The 16,566-nt window shown below is 36.4% G+C and overlaps 1 protein-coding gene across 1 annotated transcript in view; it reads left to right on the top strand.

Moving 5' to 3' along the window:
* The window catches only part of P3H2 (prolyl 3-hydroxylase 2), a 163,867-nt gene that overhangs the window by 130,707 nt on the left and 16,594 nt on the right, over window positions 1–16,566 (top strand). The window contains exons 4-8 of the mRNA XM_084872821.1: window positions 3,693–3,824; window positions 5,571–5,713; window positions 6,034–6,123; window positions 8,736–8,776; window positions 10,381–10,475. Coding sequence (XP_084728947.1) covers window positions 3,693–3,824; window positions 5,571–5,713; window positions 6,034–6,123; window positions 8,736–8,776; window positions 10,381–10,475 — 501 coding nt within the window. The remainder of the gene's footprint in view (window positions 1–3,692; window positions 3,825–5,570; window positions 5,714–6,033; window positions 6,124–8,735; window positions 8,777–10,380; window positions 10,476–16,566) is intronic.

Below are 16,566 nucleotides of genomic sequence, written 5' to 3'. Positions count from 1 at the left end.
TTTGCCAGCTGCCACTGCTTGCCATCTGTGTGGCACTGCCCCCTGCACCTATTTCTTGCCACCAGTTGCCTCCCTCTCTCCAGGTGACAGGCGTGGGGTATGATTGCTTGGCTGGCCTGGGCCTCCCTCTGTGGGGCAATCAATCTGGGGACCCCTGGATCGATTGCCCTGCAGATCAATTACCCCAGAGAAGGAGCACCCACCCAACCACTGCAGCCTGCCAGCTGGGCAGCCTGGGCCTCCCTCTGTGGCGGCTGGCCAGGTGGCCCTGCCTACCCGACAGGGTCATCTGAAAGGTCATCTGGACAGTGTTTCTGTTGTTTGGTCATTCAGTTGATTTGCATATTACACTTTTATTATTATAGATGAAAAATAGTGTTCAACTTCACATATACTCATAGAAATTTAAATTGATAAAGTCAGTATTCTCTCCCCAACTTCCAATGTTTTTTCCGTCCGTAGAAAGCACCACTCACCTAGTAGCTCAAACCAAATCTCAAGAAGTATCTTTCAATCCAAAATTTCCCTCAATTCCTATAGCCATCTAATTTGTTACCAAACTTTGATAGATTTTCCCTTCTAATAGTACTTAAGATTCCCTGGTTCTCTTCACCTCTTTCACTACCACCCTGCTTCAAATCAACAGTATATTTTCACTAAGCCACTACGATAAGCCTTCTTACTGGTCCTTATGTCCTCTTCAGGTTTTACTCTGTAGGCAGACAGAGCAGTCTTCGTAAAAAAGGAAAAGTCTACTCACAGACATGCTGGAAACCCTCTTGGCTTCCATTGCACTTGGAATAAAACCCAAAACCTTCAATAAGGAGGACATACTTGTCTACATTTTCATCCTCTCTTTGTGACACATTCCTACTGTAGTTCTTTTAATTCTTTGCATATGCCAAGTTCATTTCCACTTAGAGGCCTTCCAAATATCCTTTTCCTCTATCACTGCCTAATGTCCGATCTTGCTCAGTGCCCAGTGCCTAAGTACAGGGACTGGCAAATAATAGGTTCTTAGTAAATATGTGTTACATGAATGGGCTGCATAACCGAAGGAGATGGCATATCCATCAGTTATACTGCAGAGATTAAAAGGGTTAATAATACTCCATTTTTGTGAAAATGTAGATCATATATTATTGAGTTCCTTTAGTGGGGCACTTGGGGAAATATCTATTACATTAGACAAGTAAATTGGAATGAAAATCGATTTGTCAAATGACCAATTTGCCACACACTCGCTTGCCCTAAATCAACTAAGTTCACTTAAAATCAATACCAATATTTGAATTATTGAGGAATTTTTCCCCAGAGTTGTGTTTCATGGGGCTTCTGCCAGAACCATATGCCTGCATTTTTGTGAGCACTGCTCATTTGAATGCCAGTTGCATGTGTTTAACATTTTAAGTGGTGTGTGTTTCTCTACAGAGAAATACTTTTCCTTTATTATAGTTTACTATCTTGTGGCTTTGTGGGGATATGTGTCCTCCCTCCACTTCCACATTTGCCTCTACATGTGCCTGCCTCTACCAATGGCAACTAAACAGCCTTGGCAAAGGTCCTAGATCTGGTTTAGGAAAATTGAATAACAATTCCCACAGCTTAACATTTAGTAATTTCCTCAAGGCCACCACAGCATGCTGTTTTCTGAAAAAGAAGAGCGATCTCCTAACTCAGGCTCTTAACACTTAACACGACTTCCAACACCATGACGCTCACATCCAGTAAAGCAAATTGATTTAAGAAAATGTCATAGTTCTTTAAGTTCAAGCCAAATATTATATACTATAGTCATATGGTAAGTCTTGGGTATTTGAAACATATTCAAAAATTTTTTTATGAGAAAGAAATTTTAAAAAGTATTACCACACAGAGTCTTAGATCTAAACTTATTAGAAACATATTAATTGCAAAATAATGTTTGGTGAAAGAAGCAAGGAGTACAACTAATAAAAAGTGACATTATAACTCTATGTAAATTCTTCTTTGGTTCAAAACTGTCATAAATGTGGAGTAAAACTGGCTTTTAAAACATAAATGTATTTAGAAAGCCAGAATATTTGAATTTTTAGAATTAGAAGACCATTAAAAATTGGAGAAATATACAAATAGTTTCTGAATACATTTATTTATTACTAGCGATCCTTGTTGAAGCCCTAAAGGATATTATTATGTCACCCTTTGCTGCTATTTATATCTTGCTTTGAAAAATACATTTATTCAGATTTTGAGTCCTCAGTGGATGTGTTTTCTACCTTTTCCTTTTGCTTGTCATTTGGAATTAGGAGGAATATGTATTAAAAGGTAAATAACCAGCTAATTAAGAGAAAACAGTTGAAGGTTGTTTGTTGTTATTTTCTTAAGAAATAAAATAGCTAGCTATTTGTTTCTAACATTCTAATCAAATAAACAGAACTCATTCTTTCCCTCACATTCCCTCACCTGAAGTTAAGAATCAATGGACAGCAAGGATTCTGTTAGCTATGCTATATAAGCTTGAGTTAGCCAGCTTATGTAAAAAATAGCACACTCCTCTTTCCCCTCTTCCCCCCCACCCATTCATCTCAGAGAGAAAGGGAGAGGGAGAGACAGAGACAGAAACATCAATGATGAGAGAGAATCATTGATTGACTGCTTTCTGCATGCCCAGGCATGTGCCCTGACCAGGAATCCAACCATGACTGGATGGCACACTCCTTTTTTTTTTTACACACCTTGTCATTAATGTACCTTTCCTTCCTGTTGTGTTTTGGGGTTTTTCTTCAAGGACATCAAGATACAATCTGAATTCTGCCTAACTGAGAAGCTTTTGAAAGAAGGCTGTTGTGGTAAATTAAATGGTATAGTTATCATTCTCAAGAGAACCTGCTCACTCAGCACGAGCATGAAAAAACTGTTCTCTTGATGGAAAAGACTACCTTCATCTTCAATGTAAAAATCAAAATTGGGACAAAATATAGCAAGTGTGTTGTTTTTATATCCTCTGGTTCATTAGCCACTGTGTTTCCTCAGCTCATGCTTACATAAGCCAGAGCCCAGAACTAAAGGAACCATGACCCAAATTTCTGATTCTGATTCTGAGCTATTCCAGCCTATTAAAATATCTGAAAAGAGGCTCTGAAGTTGTTATAATAGGAAAGTCAACTATTCATCTGGGTGTGAGTGGAGTAAGATGGCCTATGTCACTTTCAGGGTGTGTGTAGAAAACAGGGTACACAGAAGAGAGGAGTGCAGTATAGACACAAGACCAGCAGACAGAAGATTTGGAACCTACTATTTTAAAAATATATATTTTTATTGATTTCAGAGAGGAAGGGAGAGAAGGGATAAAAATATCAATGATAAGAGAGAAAAAATGATTGGTTGCCTCCTGCACACCCCTTCCTGAAGGCCCTTGATTGGAATTGAACCTGGGACCCTTCAGTTCGCAGGCTGACGCTCTATCCACTGAGTCAAACTGGCTAGAGCTGGGCTCTACTCTTAATTACTATCATGATCACTGGTTAGGAGGCCTTGGCAAGTCACTTAACTCCCTTGGTGAAAAGGATTTCTGGTTGTGGAGTGAGGATAATAATGATATGGTTCCTAGGTGTGGTGAGGTGAGGAATGCTCTGCTGTCACTATGGCTCTATCTGAGGTTTGGCCATTGAGCTGACTGGAGGGACCCACTGTGGGCTCTTGTCTTCCAGATCACTACGTGCAGGTGCTGGTTTGTCAGCATGAGTGCGTGAGGGAACTTGCCACCCGACCTGGCCGCCTCTCTCCGATTGAGAACTTTCTTCCCCTGCATTATGACTACCTACAGTTTGCCTATTATCGAGGTAAAGCGTGGGTTATCCATGAAGATGTTTGGGGGCCAAGGGTTTTGCTCCTTGTAACAGAATCGCTCTCACCTCTCACATCACCATAGCTCAGGACAAGAGGAGCAGGAAGTTAAACTACAAATGGGCAAATCTTACCTAATAATAGACAAACATGTAAAGTGACCATATCTCCGCTACAACACCAGCCAATCAGGAGTGATATGCAAATTAACCCAACAAAGATGACAGTTAATTTGCATACTCAGCTGCTGAATGATGGGGGTGGGATGCTTGCGTCATTACCATGGCAATGATGCAGGCATTCTGCCCCACTCCTGGTCTCTCAGGGCTTCTGGCAGCATGGGAAGAAGGGGCCTGAGTAGAAAGAGGCAGCTCCAGGGCCTGAGCGGAAAGGGGCTAGGCCAGAGTGGAAAGGCGGTGCAGGCAGCCAGGGAAAGGAAAGCCTATTCTAGCACAAATCTTCATGCATTTGGCTTCTAGTGCTGTGATAAAGTCCTGAAAATGATACTAGATGGTCTTAGATTCTATAGCAGCAGTTCTTAACTGCTAGCAGTGTCACCTAAGACCATCAGAAAACACAGGTATTTACATTATGATTCATAACAGTAGCAAAATTACAGTTATGAAGTAGCAACGAAAATAATTTCATGGTTGGGGGTCACCACAACATGAGGAATTGTACTAAAGTGTCGAGGCATTAGAAAGGTTGAGAACCACTGCTCTAAAAATTTATATAGAAACAATACAGACAACACCACACCCACACCCAAATACACACTCTAACTTATTTCTGCATCTTACACAATGAAGATGGCATATTCTTTACACTATTCTCTACATTGATTTCTTTACCTAATACTACATATAATACTTTTTTAGTAGGTTTGTCCTATGAAATTACCATTTTCTTATAAATTTTGATAATTTTATATGATTCAACCTAATTGTATTAGTACATACAGACCTTCCTCATTAATTTTTCTTCCAGTCTTCATATCATATAACTTATTTCATGTGATTCTTTACTGATGGGCATTGCATTGTTTGTAATATTTTGTTATGATAATCAATGATAAAATGAATAACATTTTACATATCTCACTTTACATTTGCACATAAATACCTATAAAATGGAATTATATGAATTAAATGGTTTATTTATTTTTAATTTTAATAGATGTTGCCAATTTTTTCTCCATTGAGGACATTTTTTATTGCTCATCAACAGAATATATTATCAAATTGTCAGATATTATCAAATTGTCCCAATGTATTAGGTGAAAAATGATATCTCAATATAGTTTAATTTCCATTATCTAAAAAAGTGAAAGAGACTGAGCATCTTTTCTTATATTTAAGGGCATTGAACATAATTTTGATTGCTGAAATTAGTCTTAGGTACCATGTTGTCAAAATCAGTACAAAGATCAGAATTAACTACTAAAATTCTATTCTGTGTATCGGTATTAAATATTATAAGTTGTCAATATACATCTTCAGATGGAAACTTTTGAATATTTATGTAAAACAACTAACACCAAAGAAGACCAAAGCAGTACCTTTTGAATACTTGAAATCATATTCCTTCTACCTGTAACTCTTTCTGATTGCTCTACTCAGCCTCACCTTATCTTTCCTTATTGACATATAATGCTGAATTTTCACATACATATTGAAGTATCCTTCAACCTCCTTTAGACAGACCTCAGCTGACTCTAATGCTTCAACTCCTCGATCTTTCAGTTGGTGAATATGTGAAAGCCCTAGAGTGTGCCAAGGCCTATCTTCTTCTCCATCCGGATGACGAGGATGTCCTGGACAATGTGGCTTACTATGAGAGCCTGCTGGACGACAGCATCAACCCAGCATCCATCGAGGCCCGAGAGGTGAGATCAATGTCCTCAGAAGCCATTCTGCATTCTACTAGGTGCTCCAGGGAGAGTTAGTAAAAAATATAACACTGCACTTAAATATACCTGAAAATGTAGTAAACATTCTAGAACTCGGTTCTTTTGAACTTTGTTAATGCCAGAAGCATATTTTTTCATATGTACTAGCTTATAAAAACCTGTTGAGATGGAGACATTTTTACAGTTCTGTTTTTTTTCCCTTATTGCCACTGTCTAATAAAAATGATTCCTACTTAAATGCTTATTATATCTCTTAACTGTTATTTAAATTTTTCTTTCATTTTTTCCCCCTCTAGGATTTGGCTATGTTTGTGAAGCGTCATAAACTGGAATCGGAACTAATAAAATCAGCTGCAGAGGGCCTGGGGTTTTCATATACTGAACCGGTAAGAGAAAAAGTAAAAAGGAAGTGTTTTGTTTTCTTTTTTCTATTTTTAAAATTTATTTATTTTTAAAATTTCTTTATTAAGTGTTCTTTAAAAGAACTGTTCAGTAGACATTTTCTTTATACTTTTATTAGCCAGTCTTGTTTGTTGAAGATTCTTTTTTAAAAAATATATATTTAATTGATTTTTTACAGAGAGGAAGAGAGAGAGGGATAGTGAGTTAGAAACATCAATGAGAGAGAATGACTAATCAGCTGCCTCTTGCAAACCCCTACCGGGGATTTGCACGCAACCAAGGTACATGCGCTTGACTAGAATCGAACTTGGGACCTTTCGGTCTACAGGCCAAAGCTCTATCCACTGAGCCAAACCGGTTTTGGCTGTTAAAAATTCTTAATCCCCTGCCTGAACAAAAAGAGGATGTGAATGAATGTTTATTCAAAGTAAAGACCCAGTGCATGGGGTCATTTGGCCTGGCTTGCAGGGATCAAGCCGAAACTGGCTCTCCAACAATGCCCAAGGGGTTGGTCCCAGATTGCAAGAGGGCACAAGCCAGGCTGAGGGACCCACTGGGGCATGATCAGGGCTGGAGAGGGACTACCCAAGGCTCTAGGGCATGTCCAGCTGTCTCATCTCATCCCAATCAGCCAGACTCCAGCAGCAAGCTAACTAACTGGTCAGAGCATCTTTCCCCTGGTAGTGAGTGTGCATCATTGCTACTGGCTGAACAATCAAATGTTTGGACACTTAGTCTTTTATATATATAGTCTAGAGGCCCAGAGCACAAAATTCATGCACTGGTAGGGTCCCTAACAGCTGCTGGCTGCCAGCCAGGACCTCCCTTCCTTCCCCTGACTGGTCCTGCCCCCTGGTCAAACTCCCAGATGAACTCCCAGTCAAGGGGAAATTTGCATATTACACTTTTATTATATAGGATAAGTGATAGATAAACTTTATAAGATTTTTATAGATTCCCATACTCCTGAGATCCCAAGTCAAAAGCAAATATATTTGGATAGAAGTGAAGTATTTTGTACATGATGCATTTGCCTCAGGTTTGTTTTATTTCCTGAATTATGAATGCAACATTTTGTATTTTCTCTCAAACATTTAAAACATTTTAAAAACTTCAAAAAGAACAAAATCACTCATGATTATAGTACCCAAACATGCTGGCTTTTCTTCACTTGTTTAATCGTTCTTCATATGAAGACATATATTCTGCAGAACTAGTACTGTGGCATATAGATATGTTTCTATTTTGATTTTGATTTCAGGAACCATAAGTAATTTCCATATTTTTAAAGTTTATTTTAGCTGCATATATATAGTTTATGTCCAATAAATAAACTCTTATCATGATGCTGAACATTTTATTTGTTTTCTCTTATGCTTAATGCATAAAGCATTTTTCCCCTGTGTTGAACTACACCATTTGAATCAATTCCCAGGAATGGGATTACTCTGACATTCAGGGATGTGATAAGTTTTAAAGTTCTTGAAATTGCTTTTCTAAGAATGGTTTCTGACACCTTTATTGCTCCTAGCAATGCATAAAGATACTAGTTTACTACAAGCATCTCAGCAATGAGAAATAACATTTTAAAATAACATGTATTAATCATATATTATATACAAAATGGTACATCATTGTTACATTCATTATTGCTACCTTTGATGGTCACTATAAACAAACTTTTCACATACTATTAATTATTTTTCCTCTACTTTGAATTGTCTGGATGTACTTTTTGTTCTTTTATCTGTTAGCTATTATATGTGTTCTTTATATAATTTGCATGTCATATGTTTATAAAAAGCACTATTTGCAAAATATCCTATTTGTAACATATTCCTTTCATTTGTATCCTAGTTATATCATATTTTATTGGCACATTTAAAAATTAGTTTAATTTTAATTTATCAATTCTTTTAAAAAAATATATTTTATTGATTTTTTTACAGAGAAAAAAGGAGAGAGAGAGTTAGAAACATCGATGAGAGAGAAACATTGATCAGCTGCCTCCTGCACACCTCCTACTGGGGATGTGCCTGCAACCAAGGTATATGCCCCTTATCTAGAATTGAACCTGGGACCTTGCAGTCTCTATCCACTGAGCCAAACTGGTTAGGGCTAATTTATCAATTCTAATGTAATACTTCTAATAGTTTTATCTACTCCTACAAAGGATTTTTTTTTCTTTCAAAACTGCATTATTTTGAGACCCCAGGGAAAGCCAATTGGTCACTTTATAGTCTTGTAGAGATGATTGAGCTGGATTTTTTGTTTGTTTTATTCATAAAACACAAAAGAATTAGACTAAATGATTTTTTAAATGTCTTCTGGATACCAAACTCTAAATCACTTCTTGGACAAATTAATGGATGTCCAGGATAATTTCATGATATTTTTAAAAAATGTGTGTATTGTTTTGTCTTTGTCAAAATTGTATTAACCTTAGCCTTTCTTTCTATTACTTTTAAATAAAAAATATAAAATATCATATATAACATGAATGTTTCATAGTCCTTTTGAGTATTTCAAAGGTATTCTATTTCTGTAAGTGATGTTTTAGTGACAAAACTACTGAGCTATATTTAATTTAAAACAGAACTATTGGATTCGATATGGAGGACGACAGGATGAGAATCGGTGAGTTCTCCATTCAGAACACCAACTGTTTAATTTTAAAATATTTTTCAAAGGTATACAATTTCTTTTCCTTTAAAAAAAATTCATTTATGGTTGCCAGATGGGATGAGGATTGGGGAAAAGGGGGGAGGAATTAAGATGTATAAATTGCTAGTTATGAAAATTGTCATAGGGATGTAAAGTACAGCACAGGAATATAGTCAGTAATATTGTAATAACTATGTATGGTATCAAGTGGGTATTAGACTTATCCGGGAGGATAACATGTATAATCACTATGTTGTACACCTAAAACTAATATAATATTGTTTGTTAACTGTTTATATTTAATTAAAAGAAATATATAGAGTCAGACCTATTATAAGAAACTGAGTTCTATGAATAGGCAAAAATATATAATTAAAAGAATTCCAAACTGGGAACTGGTCCCAGCTGTTCCTGTCACTTCTGTGTAACCTGGAGTAATTTATTTTCCCTTCTGGGCCTCATGATTTTACTCAAGTGAAGGAATTGAAATAGGTGATCTCTGAGGGTTAAACATTCTGTAATTCTATAGCAGAGCAAATTGGATTTTTCACAATTTATTAGTATAATAAAGCTTGAAAGCTTTAGTGTAAGCTAAAATACTAGGTGCTAACTAACTCAATTGGAAGATAACTCATTTTTTGAAATGATAGGAGTCAAAAGTCCATTTATGTGTCACAAACAGTTCAAGGTATTATAGAATGTTGATGTTACATGTCTGAGGTCACATGGACTAGCCTATTCATTTTCAAATTCTAAAGCTGAGGACCTGACAAGGCAAAGGAATCCTTAGAGTCTCACAGTAACAAGGACAGCACATCCAGATCTTCTTATTCAAAATCTTGTGTTCTTTCCCTAGACTTCAAAGACTCAACCTCGGGGTAGCCTAGAATTATTGCAAGAGATCCAAGAATGCATATGCACATTTGGTTGTGTTCATCATGCTATTATTTGTGTGTTTGCAAAGTTTGACACAAATTTGTGGCTTCCTTCTTGGAATAGTTGAGAACCACTACATTAGAACGTGATTTATTTTAGTTTAACCATTGTTCAGTGATGAACACTCTATGTTCAAGACATATAATGTGACACTCTGAGCATTATATAGATGCACATGATAATTTTTTCCAGATTGGTTGTGATTCAAAGTCTTAAATTAAGGGGGTTAAGTAATGGATACAATTAATTGTAGTAATGATTGCTAAGATGATTTAGAGAAGTGAAATAGAACACACTCATGAAGGAATAGAAAAGAACTTCATGAATTTTCAGTAGCTAGGTTGTTAGGGCTGTTGTCCTGATACACTAGGGTTATCTCCCCCCCCTTCTCTCTCTCTCTCTCTCTCTCTCTCTCTCTCTCTCTCTCTCTCTCTCTCTCTCTCTCTCTCTCTCAGATCAATATATTTTTTTAAAAAGTACTTCATGAAGGTAGTGACATTTTATTTGATCTTGAAAGATAGGTAGACTTCTGTACAATGAGCATATAAAATATGGAGTCATAGAGTACCTGGGTAAAGTATTTTTGCTTTTGAACATCTTTATTCAATGAGAAATTGCCATTTCCACTTTTTAATAAGCAGGGTTCCTTCAGGAGTGAATGTGGAAGGAGCAGAAGTTCATGGATTGTCAGTAGGGAAAAAAACATCACCCAAGATAGACCGAGACCTAAGAGAGGGTAAGTATCTATGCACTTTAACTCTTATAAGGAAGGTAAGGGTAGAATGGGAATTGACCAGTTGTTATTCAGATCAAGGCAAAACCTGCTTTCTATGTGGAAAAAAAAGACTAAGCTACTACAATTCATGAAATTCTGAAAGCAAGGCTAAAAAACAAGAATATATTAGATTTATATATCATTACTTTTAGTTTCCAGCAAAAGGACTTTCTGTTTCCTACAAGAATCCTGTGAGAGAGGTAGGAGCTGTGTTATCATTGCCATTCTCAGTTCGGTATCTGAGGCTTAGAAAGGTCACATGGCTCACTTTTGTCATAAGTGAGTGAGTGTGCTGGATAGTATAGAATAGACTATGTATCAGAAGAACTTAAAGAGACAGCTTGCATGGGATGTTAGATTAGTTCATCTAAAATGTTTGAGTCACATATATCTGATCAAGGCTATGAGAGAGAAGTAGAATTTAGGTTGAATTAACAGATGTCAAGAAAGCCATTCTAGTGGGTAAAACAGATGGAACAAAGGCACAGAAATGAAGAAAGCAAAGCATCATATGCTTACTTAAAATAAACAAATTTTTAAGCAAATTAATGTACAAAGCATTTTATTGTATTTATTTTAAAATTTTTACATCTGATACTATTTTGTATTAGTTTCAGGTGTAGAGCATAGTGGTTAGACAATCAAACACCCTATAATACACACAATTCCTTTTGGTAAAGGCAGCATCTCATTTGAGAAAAGTATCCCTGCTTCATTGACAAGAAAAGCCAGCCTCACAGACATTTAGTGATTTGTTCAAAGTCTCATAGCTCAGAATAGGTTAAGCAGGCATTTAAGCCCAGGCTTTTGAATGAAACCCCCATTTTCTCTTCTTCACTTGAAGATGGAAGTTTCTAGATATCCAAAATAATCCAAATTAAGTAATTGCAGAAACTCTCATGGAGAGGAAGTACAGTACTATTTTCCCAGAAAGAAGCTTGTCAGCACATTCTTCTAGCTGATTTGAAAACTACTGGCTCTCTATAGCTCATATTTCCCAGCCTTTTCCTTCCTTAGTTTCCGAGTCAGTTTGAGGTAGTAAACAGGATAATATGATCATCTAATCTGACCCAGACCTTAATTTGTAGCCACAAAGCCCAAGCTGTTTCATAAGTGTTTCATGGTCAGCCAGAGTTCATGCTGCTTTTAATCCAAGAAGTCACCCAGGAAGTACGTGACAATAAGCCAGAACTTTGCTGTAAAGGTTTGGGAAACTCCAGAAGAGTTGCCAAATTTTAAGCATTATTATTATTATTTTTTTTTTTTTTAGCTACCAAGGAATTTGATGTCCAGCAACTAATGAGGAAAATTAATGGGAAAAGTTGAATAGAGAATTACACAGGATGGAGAAAGATCATGATTGGCTGGGTTACCAAATTCTATCATTTCTGCTTAGTTGAATTAGGCCAATGGATCTTAAGATGTTCTCTGGGAATCCACTGGAAAACTTTCTGTGCAGTACTAGAGACATAAATAGTATCTAAATTAAGAACAGTGGTAGACAGAGGCAAAGTTCCCAACCAGAAAACACTTTCCTATCATAGCCTGGCTTAAAGCAGGTGTCAGGGAGACAAGAAAGGAAGCATGCTTCACAGAGTAGAACGTGTTTCAGCTTTTCACATTTTCCACAAAGACATTGTCATCTACTCTGGTTATCTAACAGTAGTTAGTCATATTCATATTGGACAGCTCCCAAGTATTAAGATGGGAGTGGCCGGTTGACTCTAGTCCATGGAACATACATGTCAACTTCCAAAAAACATCTGTCACTTATCTAGTCTTCTTTCAGCCATCCGTTTTCCAAAGGTCCTGCTCGATAATAATCCCAGAGCCAGTGGGTTCTAGTAGAACTAACTTTGGACTTGAAATCAGGAGACCAGGTTTCCTGGATTGCCTCAGTTTTGCATGCTCTGAAATGATGCATAACTAGATACTCAATCTCTCAGGGCACTATGTTCCCCATTGGTACAAAAGGGTAGTCACTGTTGGAGAGGATGAATATGAAGTCTTTTGTAAACCTTAAAAAGTTGTGCTCATATAAGGGCTTATTAGTCAGCATATCCCTGTCATGCCTTTATGACATTGAGATATTTACGGCAAAATGATTCTTCTTTCTATGAGCCACAGACATTGAGCATGAAGGGTGTTTTCCTGAATGATCTGTCCTTATTGCAAATGGAGAGTTGTAGCCAGGCACATACTTTATGAATGAGAAAAGAATTAAGTTGTTGAAATCCCTTTGGGCTGTGGTTAAGAGTTGGCTGAAGCTATCAAATCAGGCCCAGGAACCACAACTTGCTGGACTACGTTTTTTTAAAATTTTATTTTATTTTAATATTTTCCTCTGTCTGGTGTGCTACTAGTCATTGTAGGCTGGTTGGCTTGCATTTTTGAATGGCAGGATTTTTTTTCTTTTTTCCCTTTTGGTTAGTGAGTGGGTAGTTGGTTGTCTTTTGGTTAAATGTATGTGTGAGAAACCCCTGAATAAAACTTCATTGTGGTGACAGTGTCAGCTGCATATAAGGCAGTTTTCTAGTACCGTATTTTCCGGCATATAAGACAACTTTTGAAACGGGGGAAAAAAGTCAATCAGTGAAACAGAAAATCGGGGGCAAAAGACCAAAATTGCACAAAAATTACCTGCAGATCTTGATGGCAAAGTAAGTCTTTTCTTTGAAGTGGGGGGTAGTCTGATACAGCGAATATAGGCCTAAACCTATGTTTTAACTGTAAAATTAGGGGGTCATCTTATACGCCGGAAAATACGGTACATATTCTGTCTGAACCTGTGGGTTTAGGCATTTAAGACTCCATTTGCATTCTGCTCCTTCACTTGATCTATGTTGTTACTTATGACATGGTTAGGGGAATTGTCAATATCTCAGTAGTTATCTTTTATCTTATTTATTAATCCTTACACATTTTTATTAATTTTTAGAGAAAGGGGAAGAAAGTGAGAAACATCTATGTGAGAAACATCTCTCAGTTGCCTCCTGTATGAGTCCTAACCAGGAATTGAACTACAACTTTTTGGTATATGGGACAATGCACCGAGCAACTGAGCCACTCAGCCAAGGCTCAGTAGCTCTCTTTTAAATATACTCCATTATGCTTATTAAGATGACTCAGTCAGAATTAATACAATATATTGGGCATATATTACTAATTAAAAAACAATCATTATAGTAATAGTAAATACTTATATGGAGCTTAAGAATAGTAGGCATTTTTCTAAGTGTTTTATTTAGTTTTAGTAACTTTTAAAGTTATATTTTTAAAATAAATCAAATTATATTTAAAGTAATACACTCTCAATATAGAAAACAAGATAAACATGGCAAAGTATAAACCAATGAAATTCACTAAACTCTTTGTCTTCCATTTCTAATTAAGTTTTATGTTAGAAAATGCTTTCAGTGAACCTATGAGTATCTTGTCTTTCTTGTTGAAAGAAAATGTTTTTATATTTCTAAATGAGATTGGAATATGCACTTGACTTTTCCAAATATTTGAGAGATAGCCTCAATTTGGTTATGGATCTTATTCAACTATATAGATTAGAGTAACCTTCCCTAAGCAAACTGTGTTTTATTTTAAGAAGTTCCATGATGGGAGAGAAAGTCTACTGTTGTTAATTTTTATTGCTATGAAAAAATTTAGCTCAAATATAGCAGCTTCCAATAGCATATATTTACTATTTCTCAGTTTCTTGGGGCCAGGAGTCTGGGAATAGCTTAGCTAGGGGTCTGTTGCTTGAAGACCTTTACAAGCTGGCATCTCTTCTAAGGGTGACTGAGGAACTATCTTCTTCCAAGTTCAGATGACAGAATTTGGAACTTAAAAGCTTATTTGACTGTGGTTCTCAGTTCCTAGTTGTTATGTTTGTTTGTTTAAATATATTTTTATTGATTTCAGAGAGGAAGAGAGAGGGAGATAGAAACGTCAATGATAAGAAAGAATCATTGATTGGCTATCTCCTGCATACCCCTTACAGAGGATTGAGCATACAACTGGGGCATGTACCCTTGATCAGAATAAAATCTGGGACCTTCAGTCCAGAGGCCAATGCTCTATCCACTGAACCAAACCAGCTAGGGCCCTAGTTGATTTTTGGCTAGAAGATCCCATCAATTTTTTGCCGTAGGAGCCTGTCCAATACAGTCACTTGCTGCATCAAATTGCAAACTGAGAAGGTAATAGACTGAGTCAGCTAGCAAGATAGAAGTTGTAATCTTATGCAATGCAATCACAGAAATGACATCCCATCACTTTTTCCATATTCTATTGGTTATAAGCAAGATCCAAGCCCTGCCCACACTTGAGGGAAGCAAATTACACAGGCCTATGAACACCAGGAGGCAGTGATCATTAGGGTTCATCTTGGAGTCTCTCTGCCATAAGAAGGAAGAAAGGAAGGAAGAAAGAAATGAAGGAAGGAAAGGAGGGAGGGAGGGAGGGAGGGAGGATAACGTGCTCAATTAAGGGTGAGAATTACTACATATTATATTGATACTTAGGATATTCATAATGCATGTTCTAAAAACTCCTATTAAATTTGGTTTAACTCAGTAATTCCCAAACACATTTGATCAAGAAACTATTTTTCGTGCTCGCTTTGGCAGCACATATACTAAAATTGGAAAAATACAGAGAAGATTAGTGTGGACCCTTCACAAGGATGACACTCAAATTCATGAAGCATTCCATATTAAAAACAAACCAAAAAAAAAAAGAAACTACTTTTTCATCAAAAGCTTTATATAGAAAAAAGTTTGAGAAACATTGAACTGTAGGGAAAAAATATTTTTTTTTCTATTCACCCAAAATATTTGTACTGAAACTGGGAGCTTATACATCTATTCCTAAAAGCCAAGAAATTCTATAATAATCAATTTTGTTGACAATTTAAAAATATTAAGAGGGGCAACTAATGGGACATCTGAATAACCACCTTATAGCCAAGTACTCCCATGAGATTTCACACCTCCATGGTATGGGTGCAGTTACCATCACATTGGCAGCAGTTAATAATATTCAATGGTTGAAAACTAATAAGAAATAAAGTAGTACAAATTTTAAATAATGTATGAGGACCAGTTGAAGACCAAAATTCATCATGGTACACTAAGATTTGTCGTAATTTCAATAGAGAAAAGTTGTGGTAGAATAAGTGAGTCATTACACACCAAAAGTATAGAGGAACATTGCCTCGAAAAACCTTGACCAGATCAGTTAGTAGAATATTCATGAGGAATGTAGCTTTTTTGTTTCTGTAAACTTTTTTGTTTCATTTCATTAATATTGCTTATTTTAATTTATTTGGTTTATGGTCTTGCTTTTACTTAATCTTGTAAATTGGTTTTCTGTATTATGAAACCATAAAAATAAATACTGTTTTCATAATTTTATAATTGCAAATATGGAAGTAAAATTATAGTATAAATAATATTTGTCAGCACCATAGTTCCTTAGGGAACTTTTGCTTTAGCAGATAACCATATATTACTCAAGACTGATAAATACTACCTCATTACTTTAAAGTAAGGTCTTGATTTGTTTTGGGTTTAGTTGGGTTCCTAAGTGTCAATCCAGGATCTTTTGTGAATGGCAGACAATTCCTTTAATTGTAGGCTATAGTGATTCGTTTATCCTCACTAGATTAATAAACACTTAGTGCTGCTCTCTAATTTGACTAATCTATTTTAAAGCGATATAGTGGACACCAATTGTCTCTTCTCCCTTCAACTGACATGTTTGAGACCTGCATGTTCAAGACCATTGCTTGGCCACCATGGGAGGAAGGGAGGAGCTGTGTCCTCCCCACCACTCCCTCTGGGCCGAGTTATTGTTATTGACAGGTAAATGTCAGGTCCCTTAGGAGTACTGAAAAGAGTAGAAAAAACAGTGTTTTTCTTTTCTGTTCACTTTTCTGGTTCAAATCCAGATGGTTACACTCGGTTACATTTGAAGATTTCCTCACCGTCAGAGGTTTTGTCCTTTAATCCTACTTTCTGTGAGAAAAAGACCCAGATTTTATCATTTCACCACCTAA

This window comes from Pipistrellus hanaki, assembly GCF_964339955.1.
Source record: "Pipistrellus hanaki genome assembly, chromosome: 2".
NCBI lineage: Eukaryota > Metazoa > Chordata > Mammalia > Chiroptera > Vespertilionidae > Pipistrellus > Pipistrellus hanaki.
Note: the sequence above shows the minus strand (reverse complement) of the source record. Positions and strands in the feature narration are given on the sequence as shown.